Source organism: Stegostoma tigrinum, chromosome 4, assembly GCF_030684315.1.
Source record: "Stegostoma tigrinum isolate sSteTig4 chromosome 4, sSteTig4.hap1, whole genome shotgun sequence".
Classification (NCBI taxonomy): domain Eukaryota; kingdom Metazoa; phylum Chordata; class Chondrichthyes; order Orectolobiformes; family Stegostomatidae; genus Stegostoma; species Stegostoma tigrinum.
In genome coordinates this window covers 74,477,377-74,495,091 of record NC_081357.1, presented here as the reverse complement: position 1 = coordinate 74,495,091, position 17,715 = coordinate 74,477,377, and the positions used below count along the sequence as shown (strand labels likewise).

Here is a 17,715-nt window from a genome sequence, read left to right as displayed (position 1 = left end):
ACTTTCAAAATCTGGAACTCATTTTGAATCAAAATTTTTTACATATTTTATGTAGTGTTCACTTGGGAGCTAAAAATGGTCACTCAACCCATGAACAAAAATAGATTACTTTATTTTTGGGAGTGTAATAGCCTTATATTTAAGAGCTTAAATCCTTATTTGGATATGTATTTCAATATGGCAAATAATTTGGGAGAAAATGAAAATAAAGCTAATTTTACACTTAGTTATTGAATTTCAAATGGTTTTATATAAACAATAGTCTACATATTCACATAACAGTAATAAGTATAAATGCATGTGTGGATTTTTATATATTGCAATATGTTTGTTTTTTTTGTAACAATATGTCCTAAAATTGATTTTTAAAGCTTTAAAGTTGCATCATGTGTCACACTTTAGAAACAAAGTGAACATTTACACTCTTCACAAAAGGTCCTTTCTGCTGGATTGTTGGACAGTAAACCTTGCAGAACTATAGAAGTGTTTTTGCACCACATCCGAAAATAGCACATGGTCAGTAGTTTTCTCTCAATGTGCTATAGATAGTACACTGTTTACATGTACTTTATATTGTACCTTGTCCGATTGAGCTATGAGTTTGGTTTGTCATTTAGAGCAACATATCACCACGTTGCAACTGCAGGCTTAAGCTTCCATTAACAAAACTGTAAAGTATCACAGTCAGGGAGTCATGGGATTTCAAACACCAAATGGAAGCATTTCTTTTAAGCATAAATCACTGTGTTTTGGTTTTTTTGGGTAGTGTTGAAACAAAACTTGACTTTCAATTCTCAGTGAATGAGATGGAATTTGGTGTTGCATGGCATTGCACATTGGGACAGCTAGTGCCTTTATAGACGAGATGGATTACTCAACAATTTCCATACTTTTGCTATAAATCAGTCTTGGTTGTGAGCAGTCTTATTACAGAAATATTTAGCAAAATTTACACCACTGAAAGATGTACTATCAGCCAACTGGGCAATGTTGATGTTTATCCTGAACAGGTTCCTCCCTACTTACTTCCTCCAACCTTATCCTTCTATCTCTTTCTTCCAAAGGCACGAGTTTACGTTCACAATAAACGCACCCAAGCCATTCATTTCAACTTGTACATGCGGTAGCAGGTTCAACATTTTAAGCTCTCCTTGGATAATCAAGTCAACAACCACTTGCATGTTGCAATTAACACCAAAATAAACGCTCGACAGTGTGTCAATGGCCTATTGGAAGATTGGTAACTCGTATCAAAACTCCTGAATTCATAAAATCTTTACTGTGTCACATGCCTCTTCCCAATAAAATGCTCCAATCGCATTTATCAACAAAATCTTTATCATTTCCGCTGTCGGTAATAAACAACACGTATAGTCTGAGATCATCTGACGCACTTGCAACAATTATATAAACAACACCGGAACACATTGGTCCACTTTGATTTCAGTTCCAACTGCATTCATATTACCAATGGTCACACATACCCTTCCTTGTTCTTCTTCAAAAACAGACTGATGTACGTTGCAGGCAAAAAGTGAGGTCGGGAGGTCGTTGAAGTCGGTTATCTTGTCAAAGTCTTCCTGAGAGAGGATGTGATCATTGGCATCGCGCAAGTCTGCAGCCCCAAGCAGGAAAAAATTGCAGGCAGCAGCTCTATCACTGAACCGTTTCAGGTTCCTCATGCCAGCGAGCGGATCGTCTCCTCTCATCCTAAAAAATACAGTACACAATAAGTGCAGTCTTGGACCGAGTCGTGAAATGACATCGCTTGAATGGAAACATGACCATCTCAGAGCCTTATATACGAGCGATAACAAATGATCAGCCTCCAATGGCACGCACTTATGTTATTCTAGGAACTAGTGCACTGTTTCCTATTTACCAATTTCGAAACAGCGAGATTTCCAAAATGTCTAAACAGAAACTGACCATGAGAAAAAAAAGACATCACAAAAACTTGCACAAAACGAAACGCCTCACTGGTGACGGTGTTGCAAATTTCATTCCTGATTTATTTCCTACGTATTGATTTTTACCCTAAAAATATGACTCAACTGTTCCGGATATATCCTCCGAAATAAAAAAGAAATTTAACATAAAAACACTGTGAGACTAGTTATTATCACTGAAGAGCTGAAACCCCTCTTTCCGATTGATGTGCTGACACCGCGCCGTTATTCACACATCCCACTGGAGCTGGTGCAGTGAGCACCGTTGCAAATTTCGAACCTTTGGGATCTGGAGCGGATTGTCAGACTGGCGGGACTGAAGAGAATGAATTATTGCCACCTCGACGATAGACACCAGCCTTCGACAGCGGCAGCAGCGCTCGCTCGGAGCTGGTACTCCCCGTACCTGTGTATGCCCTCCCTCTGTCCAGCAGCAGCACCTGGAGAGCTCACTGAACCTCCCTCGGTCACAGCACTCATTCACATCTTTCACCCCTCTCCCTTCCTCCCTCCCCACCCAACTGCAGGGCCATCCAATCAGAGGACGCAGGCTCCAGGTGGCGCTGATTGACAGGCGCATCGACCGATTAGCATTCGCGGTGACCGGAGCGTTCCTGGAAGGGGGTGGGTCCATAACGAAAGGGCGGGGTCTGCAGCTGGCACCGGTTTTGCCGAATTCTGTGAGGGTCCGTTCTCAACTATCGGTCTGCACTGCTACAAAAGCCATAGCGTGGGATGTAGACGTTGCGGGCCAGGCCGTCTTTTGTCAATCATCCCTAATTGCCCTGGAGAAGGTGGTAGTGAGTAACCTTCTTGCACCCACGGACGGTACTGTTAAAGAAAGAGTTCTGCGCTTTTGAGCCAATAGCATTGCAGCTACAGTGATACCGTACCAACTAACCGATAAGAGTTTATAAGATGCTATCGAAGGAGTATTGGTGAGTTGCACATGTGCATCTTGAGACATAGCATATGTTGTCATTTGAGGCTCTGATGGATGTTCTGTTTTATTTGGTGCGAGTGCCAATTAAATAAATGTTTTATCTTTGACTTGAGTTTATTGAATATTGTTACAGAAACATCCACACAGGAAAGTTGAAAGTAACCCATCACATTGTTGAGTTGCGCCTTTGGAGATGGTGGCTGGTTTTAGACAGTGAGGAGGTTCCACAACGTAAGTCCTAATCTCTGCGAGATAGTAAGAACTGCCGATGCTGGAGTCAGAGATAACACGTTGTGGGGCTGGAGGAACGCAGCCGATCAGGCAGCATCAGAGGTGCAGGAAAGCTGATGTTTCCCGAAATCCTGACCTGCTGCGCTCCTCCAGCTCCACACTTTACTCTCCGTCCTGTTTTGCAGCCACAGTATTTAAATGGCTGATCCAGTTCGGTTTCTAGTCAATGGAAGCTACCTGGATGTGGATACTAGGAAATTCTGTGATGGAAATGTCATTTACTATTAAGGTGGGATATTTAGATTCTGTTTGGTTGATAGATAATCATCACCTGACATCTTGGGGCATCAATGTCGCTTGTCATTTATCAGCCCAAACCTAAATGTCGGTCAGATCTTGCTGCATTAATTGAAGGATCACAATTGCTACGGAACATTATGCAATAATCTGCTACATCCCCACTTCTGACCTTATGATGAAGGGAAATGCAATTGTAAAGTAGCTGAAAAAATTGGGCAGGGGGCATGAGTCATTGAGTCACAAAGGTTTACGGCATAGAAACAGGCCCTTTGGCCCAACTTGTCCAAGCCAGTTTTCACAACTAATCAAGTCCCATTTGCCTGTGTATGGTCCATATTAAGAATCTAATGATGATCACAAATCCATTGTTCACTAATGTCCTTTAGGGAGGGAAACTGCCATCCTTACCTGGTTTGGCCTACATGTGACTCCAGACACACAGCAATGTGGTTGATTATCAGCTGCCGTGTGGGCATTTAGGGATGCACAATAAATGCTGCCTAGCCAATGACACACTCATACCATTAACAAATAAAGTAATAAAAATATCCCTCCATACCTATCCCAAACATTTATCTGTCCAAATGTTTCTTAAAATGACAATTTTATTTGCCTCCATTGCCACCTCTGTCAGCTTGTTCCAGACACAAACTGGAGGACCTTGTGCAGTGATGTCCTGGGAGTCAGACAATTGGTTTTCAGCAAGCACAGCCATCTTCCTTTCTCTGATGTCAAGGCATTCAATCTAATCCCACTGTTAGTTCAGTTCTTCCGTCCACATTAGACCAAGGCTGTAATACGTTCATTAGCTGACTGGCCCTGGCAGACTCTAAATTGACCACCAGTGAACAGATAACTAATGTGTAAGTATCATTTGATAGCACTGTCAATGACACCTTATATCACCTTAATATTGAGGATCAAGGAGACGCTGGGCAGTAATTGGCCTGTGTGAATTTAACTTGCTTTTTATGAACAAGAAATATGGCTACTTTTCACATTTCTGGGTAGGTGTTGTTGTAGCTGTGCGGGAATTGTTGGTTAGAGTGTGACTTTTTCTGGAGCACAAGAATTCATCATGATTACTGGACATTGTTAGGGCCCTTAGCCTTTTCTGTATCCAGTGCCTTCAGCTGTTTCTTGATACCATGTGGAATGAATCAAATTGAACAAAGACTGGCATCTGTGATACTGGGGACCTGAGGAAGCGGATGAGTGATTAGCCACTTGGCAGATCTGGTGGAGGATGTAAATGCTTCTGTCATGACCATTTTTACTAATGTTCTGGGGTCCCTAATCATTGAAGATGGTCTTGTTAATACAATAATATCACATTTGTGCTGCCTCTTCCTAGTTACTTGATTAATCAGTCAACATTGTTCACAGGTTTTATGGCAGGACAGCAGAACTTTGATCTGTTAGTTGTGGGATCGTTAAGGTCTGCATATTATGTCACCCTTTTCTGTTTGACATGCAGACAGTCCTATGTAGCAGCTTCAAAAAGGTCCCATTTTTCAGCATGGCTGATGATGTTTCTGACATGCCCTCCAACAATCTTCTTTGATTCTAGTTGAATTGAGATGGAATACACACTGAATTGACCAATACAGCCTTTTAAAATTTAAAAGCTATTACAGACACATTCCACCCCTACAATATCACTTCATTATATTTATAACTAAAAATCATTTAAAAATTTATCATAATTCACCTACTTTAATCCATATGTAAGTCCCAATTATTTATTTTGCACACTATAAGATTTTAAATAAAATAGAACATTCAAATCAATTTACTGCAAAGGTTGCTGTCTGTGAGAATTCTTCAATATAATTGGCTGTTTCGCCTTCTTGTTTACATCATTATTGCTGGACACCTGCAGATAATTTTGACTTGGTGACAAATTCACACCGACATTTGCGAAAGGGAAATACATGCTGCAGAAATTGGTAGGTCATTTGTGGAAAGCTTTTGTTCTGAGATTAGTGGCAATCATCATCATCAATTTCTCCAAGCTGTCAAACTAAAAGCACTGTGACAATATCTCTGATAATGGGAACTGCAGATGCTGGAGAATCCAAGATAATAAAATGCCCACCGACTCCCACAGCTACCTAGAATACGCCTCCTCCCACCCACCCTCCTGCAAAAATTCCATCCCCTATTCCCAATTCCTCCGCCTCCGCTGCATCTGCTCCCACGATGAGGCATTCCACTCTCGCACATCCCAGATGTCCAAGTTCTTAAAGGACTGCAACTTTCCCCCCACAGTGGTCGAGAATGCCCTTGACCGCGTCTCCCGCATTTCCCGCAACACATCCCTCACACCCCGCCCCCGCCACAACCGCCGAAAGAGGATGCCCCTCGTTCTCACACACCACCCCACCAACCTCCAGAAACAACGCATCATCCTTTGACACTTCCACCATCTACAATCCGACCCCACCACCCAAGACATTTTTCCATCCCCACCCCTGTCTGCTTTCCGGAGAGACCACTCTCTCCATGACTCCCTTGTTCGCTCCACATTGCCCTCCAACCCCACCACACCCGGCACCTTCCCCTGCAACCGCAGGAAATGCTACACTTGCCCCCACACCTCCTCCCTCACCCTTATCCCAGGCCCCAAGATGACTTTCCACATTAAGCAGAGGTTCACCTGCACATCTGCCAATGTGGTATACTGCATCCACTGTACCCGGTGTGGCTTCCTCTACATTGGGGAAACCAAGCGGAGGCTTGGGGACCGCTTTGCAGAACACCTCCGCTCGGTTCGCAATAAACAACTGCACCTCCCAGTCGCAAACCATTTCCACTCTCCCTCCCATTCTTTAGATGACATGTCCATCATGGGCCTCCTGCAGTGCCACAATGATGCCACCCGAAGGTTGCAGGAACAGCAACTCATATTCCGCTTGGGAACTCTGCAGCCCAATGGTATCAATGTGGACTTCACCAGTTTCAAAATCTCCCCTTCCCCCACCGCATCCCAAAACCAGCCCAGTTCGTCCCCTCCCCCCACTGCACCACACAACCAGCCCAGCTCTTCCCCTCCACCCACTGCATCCCAAAACCAGTCCAACCTGTCTCTGCCTCCAATACCTGTTCTTCCTCTCACCCATCCCTTCCTCCCACCCCAAGCCGCACCTCCATCTCCTACCTACTAACTTCATCCCACCTCCTTGACCTGTCCATCTTCCCTGGACTGACCTATCCTCTCTCTACCTCCCCACCTATACTCTCCTCTCCACCTATCTTCTTTTCTCTCCATCTTCGGTCCGCCTCCCCCTCTCTCCCTATTTATTCCAGAACCCTCACCCCATCCCCCTCTCTGATGAAGGGTCTAGGCCTGAAACGTCAGCTTTTGTGCTCCTGAGATGCTGCTGGGCCTGCTGTGTTCATCCAGCCTCACATTTTATTATCTGTGACAATATCTCATTGAGTTTTGCTCCATAATTTTTTTGACCTTAACTGCAAGTCTGTAATATTCAAGTTTAATGGTCTAACACTTAGTGTCAATGCAGCCTGCTTGTAAAATTTTGATACTTATATTGCTCATTTGTGACTATTCATCTTACTTCAGTATGTACATGTCTAATCATTATAGTAAGATGCAGTTAATTCAATATCTGTCCCAGTGTCATATTCAACATGAAGCTGTTTCTTTCTGCATGGATGAATATTTCCAGCATTTTTTTTTGCTGATATTTTAATCAAATCTATTTGATTAAGGTACTAATTAAATGTAACAAGCACTTTACCATAAATCAGGTCTACCTTCCAAACTTGGAGATAATAAGGACTGCAGATGCTGGAATCCAGAGTCAATACAGTGTGGAGCTGGAGAAGAGGAGCAGGAGGGTTGATGTTTTGGGTCTGGACACTTAATCAGGACTGGGGAAGGGGAAGGGAGCTTTGAAATAAATGGAGGGAAGGGTGTGGGGTTAGTGGAATGGTAGATGGGAGGTGGATGCAGCTAGGGGGTTATAGAGATAAATGAGAAGGAAGATGGTCAGGTTGTGTCAGGTCAAGGAGGTGGAGATGAGAGGGAGGGTTGGACATGGGTCGAGGCTGGGGGTGGGAAGATTTTGAAGCTGGTGAACTCCATGTTGAGCCATTGGGCTGTAAGCTGCCAGGACTGAATTTAAGGTGTCGTTCCTCTAATTTACATGTACCCTAATTATGGGGGATGTCCAGGATGGACATGTCACCAAGGGAGTGAGAGAGGTTTTGGAATGACTGGCAACCAGAAGCTGGTGTTCATTGGAGCATACAGAGCACAGATGATCCCTGAATTGGTCACCGAGTCTGCGCTTGACACTTCCGATGTAGAAGAAACCACATCGGGAGCAATAGATACAGTGGACCAGGTTAAAAGATGCACTGGTGGCAATGTCCCATGAATTCAAACTCATTTCTCCTAAACTAATCTTTAAACCACGCATTTACCTGCTTAATCTTATTGACCCTTTGCCAATTAGCTCATGGCTTAGGTAGTAATCCACAGATTATTACCTTTTTGATACTGCTTTTCAATGTAGCTCCTAGTTATTCACACTCCCTTAGCAAAACCTCTGTCCTAGTTTTATCTATGTGTTTGGTACCTGTGTGGACCACGACAATTGGATCTTTACCTTCCCATTCGAAGTTCCTCTGCAGCCCAGATGAGATATCCCGAACCCGAGTAGCAGGTAGGCAACACAATCTTTGGAACTTTTGATCCTGGTCACAGAGAACAGTGTCTATACCCCTTCGCTATACCACCTCCAGTTATGACCACATTTCTCTTCTGTTCCCCCTCTTGAATGGCTCCTCGCACCACGGTGCTATGTTAGTTGGCACATCCTCCATGCAGTCCCCATTCCTGTCCACACAGAGAACAAGACTGTCAGACTTGTTGGACAAGGATGAGAGCTGAGGCTCCTGCACCTCTATCTCCTGGATCCTAGGACCTGCGTCACTCACAGCCACATCCTCCTCACACTGACCAAATTCAGGTTAGTTAGTTTAAGGAGTGTGACTGTTTCCTGAAACACAACGGCCAGGTAACTCTTCCCCTTCCCTGAAGTATGGCAACACTCAAAGCTCAGAATCCAGCTCATCAATTTCAGCCAGAGCTCCTTGAGTCACCAGCATTTACTACTGAAGTGGTCAATAGGAACCACAGTGGGGTCCACCAGCTCCCACATCAAGCAGGAACAGTGCATCACCTGACCCTCCATCATTATCTTATTTAACTAGTTTTGAATTTTTTAAACATTTTTCAATTGTTTTATATATCTCTGCTTATTATCTCAACCTGCACGCAAGTTATAACCAATAATTTAACAAAAGTTTCAATTTAACATAGATTCAAATTTAATACATACCTTTTCCCCCTAGCCCCACCCCTTTCCATCTCCCTCGTCCTGATGAAGGGTCCAGACCCAAAACGCTGTCTTTCCTGCTCTTCCTATGCCATCTGATGTGCTGTGCTTCTCCAACTCCATATTTCATCAAGTCTGCCTTCCAAACTTAGTTTCTTCTCCTTTCAACAAACGTACTTTCCACCATTTACAAATGTTTGATTTGTATATTCAAAATATGGAACCTAGTATTTACTTCTGATCAAAGTGAAAGATCAATTAAACAGGTGTCATGTTCTAGAAGTCAATGAATCTTGGTTCTCAGATACAAACCGATGTATTTAAATTTGATGTAGCTAATAAAAGTTAACAGTTTTAGATTCAGGCCAATAATAATACAGATTAAGTATAGACAAATTACATAGAAACACATAGTAACTTCAATCCATCAAAAGTTTTTTTCTACTTGGCTCCATTCCAGCCTTTCCCAAAGTATTAATGTGTAGCCTGTATTGCTTCCATTACATAACCATGTTGTAGCCTCTACTATTTCCCAAGATCCCATTCTTAGTGCAACTTGTTAGAGAATAGTGGGGTGTTATTGCAGGCAATGAAACAAGAAGATGATACCTACTTATATACCTCTACTACAGGAACATGCTATGATATGATCAGATATGGGAACTTTCCAAGATTTTTTCATGGTAAGAATTCTAATTAGAGTACATTTTACAATGACATGATTGCTTTGATGGAGTGTCAGATTTCATAGCAAAAAAAATCAGATTTTCCAGTAAGCTGACTGATAACTAATATAGATCTAGTTAAAAGTTTTGTATTTTAAATAGATATATCCCAGACCAGTTTTCACATTTTTGGAGCTGAAAATGTGTTGGCATTTTTGGGATAAGTTGGAAGCGTTTTTACATTTACTGGCTAATTTCATGTAGATTTTTAGATTCATCGCTCCCCTTGTTTACTGCTTTTGTGCACTGGAAAGCTTTGACTTATTCATTTTTGTTGAACAATCTTTTCATGCAGCAAAAACATGCTCAGGATCAAAATTACTTTGAGCAGAGTTGGATGAAAGGACCAAAGATGAGAAAAAGGTAGCTAGGTAAGTCATTTATTTAAGGTGTCTGCATTAGGGAGTATAGATAGGTCAAGTAAGTGTTCTAATAAAAAAAGGCAATGGAGAATTTTCTTGGAAAATGGGAAGTTATCCACTTTAGCAGAGAATTTAAAAAGGCACGTTATTTAAAACAAAGAAACTGTCGGACTCTCGTATACAGAGGGATCTAGATGTGCCAGCGTGAAACACAAAAAGTTCAAAAATTCTCCACACAGTGAGACAGCAAGATCCCTAAAAACAAAAAGTGCAAAATCACTTAAGTTCAATCTGAATTACAGAAAAGAAGTCTAAATAGAATGTCTCTTGCAATTGGAATTGAACATAAGGGAAGGATATTTCGCAACAGTTGGCTAGATCATTGGTGAGATCACATCTGGAATACTGCATATCATTTTGGATCCCATATTTGGGGAGAGATGTAAACACTTTAGAAGTGTAAAAGTGTTTCACTTGACTGATACTAGGGATGGGGAATTAACTTATGTGGAAGTGTTAGACAAGCTAGGCCTATACTCGTTGGAGTTTAAAACATTGAGAGGTGATCATATTAAAATACTTAAGATCCTGAGGGTATTTGAGAGAGGATGTTGAGAATGTGGTGGAGACAAGAGTATTAAATAAATTGAAGACAGAGATAAATTCTTGACTTACAAGGGAGTCAGAGAGTATTGGGGAAGGCAGAAATGTGGAATTGAGGCTACAATCACGGTCTTTTCACGAGCTGTGCAGGTTCAAAGTACCAAAATAGCCTACTGCTGCTTCTAATTTTGTATAAGTATTCAGTCATAAACAAGATTTTAAGTATGATAAGGCAATTGCAAATACACCTCAGGGATTACATGTGCCAAGACCTACTTTTACAGACTTGGAGATCTCTACAAGGGAAATGTTATATTTAGCGTTCTTTCTACCCCCATTATTCTCTGGTTCAGCTTCTGTATTTTGAATTACTTTTCTTAGGTGAGTTATTGACTCCACATAACCTCAAGACTGTCTTCATTGGTGTCTGCATTCTATGAGATATTGTATTATGATTCTCTTTACCAGCTCACAAGTGCTCTATGTCTACTACACCTCACTTCCATTCATTCGTAACTCATTACTTAACTCACTGACAACCGCACTATGACTGTTCACTCCGCGTTTCTGTTCACTCATTCATAAAACCGCATTAAACTAAATTAAATATCCCTTCCAACCCATTACTGCTTCTTTACCTTTCAATACTTATTGACCTCATGCTGCAAGCACTGTTTAGACTTCTTTCTGTATTAAGTGGCTACCTCTGAATAAGTGTTAATACCGTAACCTACTCCGAACAATGCCAGAGATATCCAGCATCGGTAGTTCTTACTATCTCTCTTACAATGCCATCCTGTCTCTATAACCCACTCCAAACTATGGAAAGATTATAATATTAATTAGCCTGTAGCACCCGTCTCTGGGGACCTGAATAGGTTGCAGAACATCAAGCGGTTTTCTCCATGAATGTGTACTTTTGAAATACATATTAAGTAGGGCCACTACCCATTTAAGAAACTTACTATCAAAACAGCACTTTCATGAAACTGCATGAATGAATGTATAAGAACTGTCAAAACTGGCAATAGTAAATCAAATCTCATGACCCAGCTGTGACTGATCAGTTTAATATTCTCTATACTTTTATTTAGAACACATATAATTTCTCATTTATTTAAATCATAAATGCCTAGTTGTTTTTGCTAACATTACTAACTTTAAAGACAAAAGGACTAACACCTCTTAATAATGCAAGCTCAGGCCGGACAGACATTCTAATCCCATCAAGAGTAATAGCCAGCATTTAGCAAGTATTTAAACCATCTCCTGCTCCCCCAAGACAGGTGTCATGCAAACTTTGTGCACAATAGATACAACTATGTAACACCATAGTGCTATAATTTTAACGTATGTAAAAGCTTTGCAAACGAAGCTACTGTAAAACTGTACTTTGATTCCATCAGCACCTCCAACTGTGCTATTGTGGCTACTTTTTTTTGTCACTCACTGATCTCTGTTGTTATTGTACATGATCCCACAACACTTTTTATGTAACAGTTTTATAATAAATTGAATATTCAGTCATCATAAATAGTTATAGATTCAAAATAACTAACAATAGTACACATCCCAACAATTTACACAAATTCCTAGAGTCATACAGTTGTACAGCATAGAAACTGATGTTTCAGTCCACCTCGTTCATGCTGACCAGAAATCCCAAATTAATATATCCCCGTCTGCCAGCATTTGGCCCAGATCCCTCAATACTTCCTATTCATATATCCACCCAGATGCCTTTTAATGTTGTTATTATACCAGGCTGTACCACTTCCTTGCCTGATCACCCTATCCATGCCCCTCATGATTTGAGAAACTTCTATAAGGTTACCTCTCTGCCTCCAAACCTCCAAGGAAAATAGACTTAGCCTGTTCAGCCTCTCCTTATAGCTCAAACCCTCCAACCCAGCAACATCCTTGCAAATTTTTTCTGCACCCTTTCAAGTTTAACAACATCTTTCTGAAAGCAGCGATACCAGAACTGAATGCAGTATTCCAAAAGTGGCCTAACTAATGTCCTGTATAGCTGCAACATGACATCCTAGCTTCTATACTCAATGCACTGACTAATGATGGCAAGCATACCAAATGCCTTCTTCACTACCCTGTCTACCTGTGACTCCACCTTCAAAGAACTAAGAACCTGCATCCCAAGGTCTCTTTGTTTGGCAACACTCTCCAGGATCTGTCAATAGGTCCTGCCCTGATTTGCCTTTCCAAAATACAACATCTCATGTTTATCTAAATCAAACTCCATCAGCAATTCTCTGAAGCATTAGCTCTTCTGATCAAGGTCCTGTTGTACTCTAAGTCTACTTTCTTCACTGTCCACTACACCACCAATTTTGGTGTCATCTGCAAACTTACTAATCATACCTCCTATATTCACATTCAAATCATTTATGTAAATGACAAAAAGCAGTGGACCCAGTATCAATCCTTGCGGCACACCACTGGTGACCGGCCACCAGTTTGAAAAACAACCTTCCATCTCTACCCTTTGTTTCCTTCCTTCAAGCCAGTTCTGTATCCAAATGGCTTGATCTCCCTGGATTCCATGTGATATAATCTTGCTAACCAGTCTACCATGCGGACCCTCGTCGAATACCTTACTGAAGTCCATCTAGGCAAAGTCCACCACTCTGCTTTCATCAATCCTCCGTCATTTCAAAAAACTCAATCAAGTTAGTGAGATACAATTTCCCACGTATGTAGCCATGTTGACTATCCCTCATCAGTCCTTGCCTTTCCAAATACATATAAATTCTATCCCTCAGAACCCCTCCAACAACTCAGCCACCACTGACATGAGGATTACCAGTCTGTAGTTCTCTGGCTTCTCCTTCCCACCTTTCTTAAATAATGGCACCACATTAGGCACCCTCCAATCTTCCAGCAGCTCATCCGTGACTATTGATGATACAAATGTCTCAGCAGGGGCCCAGCAATCTCTTCCCTCGCTTTCCGCAAAGTTCTGGGAAACACCTGGTCAGGGTCTGGGGATTTATCCACCTTAATACATTTTAAGACATTTCTTTGAATGTCGCTTTATCCATTTCTCCAACCCGTAACCTCAAAGACACTGACCAAAATTTTGCAATGTACAGTTGGAGAGACATAGCAGAATCTCACAGAAACCTGAGTGATGTGGGCTATGGCACGATTTCTGGATAAATTTTGTATGATGTCTGGCCAGGCCACACTTCATGCAGGAGCACCGTACTGAATCTTCTTTGGATCTGATGAGTGGTGGAGTGAGTTTCTTGCTGGACGTTGCTAAGTTGCCACCTAAGGGGGAATTACTGCTTCATAAACCCCTTATTAACAGTACAATCCACCTGATTAATATTCAGTTCCTATTTTGCAAAACACACTGAGCAAGGTAGATATCAAGAAATAAAGACATGTACGTCAGAGTGGGTACTTAGTGGCTGCAAGTGGTAAACTGTATTTACTAAGGACCCTTATGGCACAATTCACATCCACTTGCTGCACCAGCAACTGTCATTGAAATGCTGCAGCAAGGACTTTGTATGTTCAGGGACAGGCACCCAGCTCATGAAATAGATCAAGCTACAGCTATCGATCATTCATTTGCTGTCATAACTCTTATTCACTCTGAGCCTACCTGGCTGCTTACAGTGTACATATGTTGAATTGCCTTGCTTTTTCATACTTTGTTCCACCAGCAAGAGATTCCAGGCTCATATAAGTCTTTCCGGTTAGCATAGACACAAAACCAGAGGGCTTGTCATGATTGGCAGCAGGCCTCTGACAAATCGAGGGGGATAGCCTTTGCACAGCGAGTGCAGGCACATTGTGTCAAGAGTAGCCTCCAATATCAGTCAAGGGGCTTGGAACATAGAACATAGAACATAGAACATTACAGCACGGTACAGGCCCTTCAGCCCACAATAGGCATTTAACCATTTGGGTCAGTCAGAATAAGGATGCTTGCCACATAAAGAGGTGAGGAGCCGAAAGTCAGGCAGCCACCACCTGTTTAGACTCTTTCTGTACTACTTTGGGCTGTTTTCTTCTTGGAATCAAACAGAGGCAGATATTAAGGGAAGGGAAAGTATGTGGCACAGATGTTCCTTCTGATGCTGGTGCGCAGATGTCCTGAAAGAGTGAAAAGCCAATGCAGAGGGCATGCAGCATTAGTGGTAGGTGACAGCAAATTAGTCAGTAGTGAGGACGGTAGAGCGTAAGTCTTGTCAGAAATGGTATGTTAGCAGAGAATGTGAAGTATCAGAGAGATAATGACACTTCTGCTGGCAGTATCATCAACCTTCTTGCTGTGGTGCTGAGCATTCCTCCAGACAACAGAAACTGCACCAACCCAGGTGGCAACCTCAGACCAGGCTGACACAGTCTGGTAACATGCTCCCTATCGCTGATTCTGGACAAAGAGGAAGTTTCATGTCTGCACCATCTGATCCAGTAGGTCCCTGCCCCAAAGCATTGTGCCAATTTCCCCTTGTCTTCCTTGTCCAGTGCAAATGTCAGGAACTGTGCAAGGCAGCTGAGGACTGGTGGTACGAGTCTAGGTAAAAAACAAGCTTTTAGAGATGGCATGAATGCAAAGTTTTGTTTAGTGGCTATTTGTTGAGTGGCAAGTTTTGCTACCTAGATTTCTTCTTTGCAATAAAAAGTATGATTTCCTTGCAGGAAGCAATGCAGCTTGTGGGTCTACTGCTCATACCTGAAACAGAGCCCCGAACAAGAGAGAATTTGGAGACGGTCCAGATCTCCATCTCCATGGGAGCCTGGATTGCAGCTCCCCAGGCAACTGTTGACAGATTAGAATACAACAGTGATCACAGCTTCCAAACTAGGCCCGAAACGTCAGCTTTTGTGCTCCTGAGATGCTGCTTGGCCTGCTGTGTTCATCCAGCCTCACATTTTATTATCTTGGAATTCTCCAGCATCTGCAGTTCCCATTATCTCTGAAACTATTTCCAGTGTTGTGTTGAGGCTGAATAAATCTGGGTATCCATGACCTGAATACTCGTGGTTGCTTGTGTTGCGGTCTCATTTGTTAATGTTTCTCAAGGATGTACCAGATTACCTTCATCCTTTAAAAGCAAACATTGGCGCATCAATCAATACATCGAAACATAGAACATAGGAGCAGGAGTAAGACATTGGACCCTTCAAGTCTACCTCACCATTCAATCCGTACATTGCTGATCATCCAACTCAGTACCCTGTTCCCGCTTTCACTACAAACCCTTTGATCCCTTTAGCCCGAAGGACAATACCAAACTCCTTGAAAACATTCAATGCTTTGGCCTCCACCATTTTCGGCATCACAGAATTCCACAGGTTCACTACCGTCTCTGAGTGAAGAAATTTCTTCTCATCGCATCCTGAATCGTGACCCCTGATTCTGGACTCTCCAACATCAGGAACACTGTGCATCTACCTTGTCCAATTCTGTTAGAATTTTATATGTTTCTGTAAGATCACTTCTCATCTTTCTAAACTCTAGGGACTATAGTCCCAATTGATCCAGTCTCTCTTCATACGTCAGTCCTGTCATCCCAGGAGTAAGTCTGTTAAGCCATCATCAGACCGTCCCCATAGCCAGAACATCCTTCTTCAGATAAGAAGACCAAAACTGAGTATACTATTCCAGATAACAAAGTGTGGATCTGGATGAACACAGCAGGCCAAGCAGCATCTTAGGAGCACAAAAGTTGGCGTTTCGGACCTAGTCTCTTCATCAGAAAAGGGGGAGGGGGAGAGGGTTCTGACATAAATAGAGAGGGGGGGCAGATCAAAGATGGACAGAGGAGAAGATAGGTGGAGTGGAGACAGACAAGTTAAAGTACTGATGGAGCCAGTAGAGGTGAGTGTAGGTGGGGAGGTAGGGAGGGGATAGGTCAGCCCAGGGAGGACGGCAGGTCAAGGGGGCAGGATGAGGTTACTGGTAGGAAATGGAGGTGTGGCTTGAGGTGGGAGGAAGGGATAGGTGAGAGAAAGAACAGGTTAGGGAGTTGGGGACGAGCTGGGATGGTTTTGCGATGCAGTGGGGGGAGGGGAGATTTTGAAGCTTGTGTGTTTGTGGGCTTTTCCAGCAACCTTGTTTTTGTAGCTATGCAGAGAATTGATCTGACTTTTGCTCAACATCTAATTGTGCCTACGCTCCAATAATTGCTCAGTGTGAAGGGATAAAGATGAATTGAACGAATCAACCATTTTCTAACCTGTGTGATGATAATTGTGAACATTGTGGTACTGATGACCTAAGAGATATAGGTTCAAGGCCAACCACAATCTTCTAGTGCCCTTTGACTTGGGCACCTTTTTCGTACTCATTCATGGTGTGGAGTATCTCTGGAAATGGCAGCATTTGTTGTTGATTCCTCGTTACCCTTGAAAAGGTTAGTCGTGAGCAGCCAACCTGAAATGCTCCAGCCCTTTGTGGTGCTTGTATATTCCATCATGCTGTTATAAAGAGAAAGCCAGGATTTAATTCAGTGATCAGTGAAGAATGATGATATAGTTTCTAGTTAGGATATTATGCATGTGTGTGTACTGATCTATTATTTAACAGTTAATTACAGGTGTTAGTGTTACCATGCATAGAGTTTAGAAATTGCTGACCAAGTAGCCTTGGTGAGTTGCTGCAATATAGTGGTGAGAATGAATGTCTAAAGTGATGTGGATGGGATGCTGATCAGTGGGCTGCAATGCTGTAGATGCTTTTTGGAGCAATACTCATTCAGGCAAATTGACAATAATCTATCACACTTGTGAGTTGTAACTTGTTGAAAATCGAGTTGTTCACCACAGAATTCCCAGCTTCTTACTTGCTGTTGCAACTGCAGTATTGATGTATCTTATCCAGCTATGTTTCTGATCAATGGTAACCTTCCAATAAGGGTATTTCCATAGTGATAATGCTGCTAAATTTCAAGAGGAGATAGTTAAGATCTCTGCTGCTGGAGATCATCATTGCTAGCACAAGTGGACTGAATGTTACTTGCCAGTTACATTTCCAGACCTTTCTATATGTGAACACGGTCAGTTTAATTACCTGAACATCCCTATTTCTAATGGAAAAAAGTTCATTGATGGAGTTTATAGAACAATTTGGGCTAAGGTCACCGCCTAAAGAAACTCCAGCAGTATGCTGAGGCTAAGATGATTTGACCATTCTTGGGGACCGCTTTGCAGAACACCTCCGCTCAGTTCGCAAAAAACAACTGCACCTCCCAGTCGCAA

General features: G+C 42.3%; 1 protein-coding gene across 2 annotated transcripts in view; it reads right to left on the bottom strand.

Annotated features, from left to right (window-relative positions):
* rcan2 (regulator of calcineurin 2) overlaps positions 1–2,459 on the bottom strand; it is a 355,743-nt gene extending 353,284 nt beyond the window's left edge. Inside the window, exons 1-2 of one of the 2 annotated variants that reach the window (XM_048531672.2) lie at positions 2,356–2,459; positions 1,485–1,710 (exon numbers count right to left, since the gene is read on the bottom strand). In XM_048531672.2, coding sequence (XP_048387629.1) covers positions 1,485–1,710; positions 2,356–2,429 — 300 coding nt within the window. In that variant the 5' untranslated portion in view covers positions 2,430–2,459. Of the gene's footprint in view, positions 1–1,484; positions 1,711–2,229 lie in introns of both variants that reach the window. The other variant, XM_048531673.2, reaches the window with a different exon arrangement.
* Positions 2,460–17,715: the final 15,256 nt, after the last annotated feature.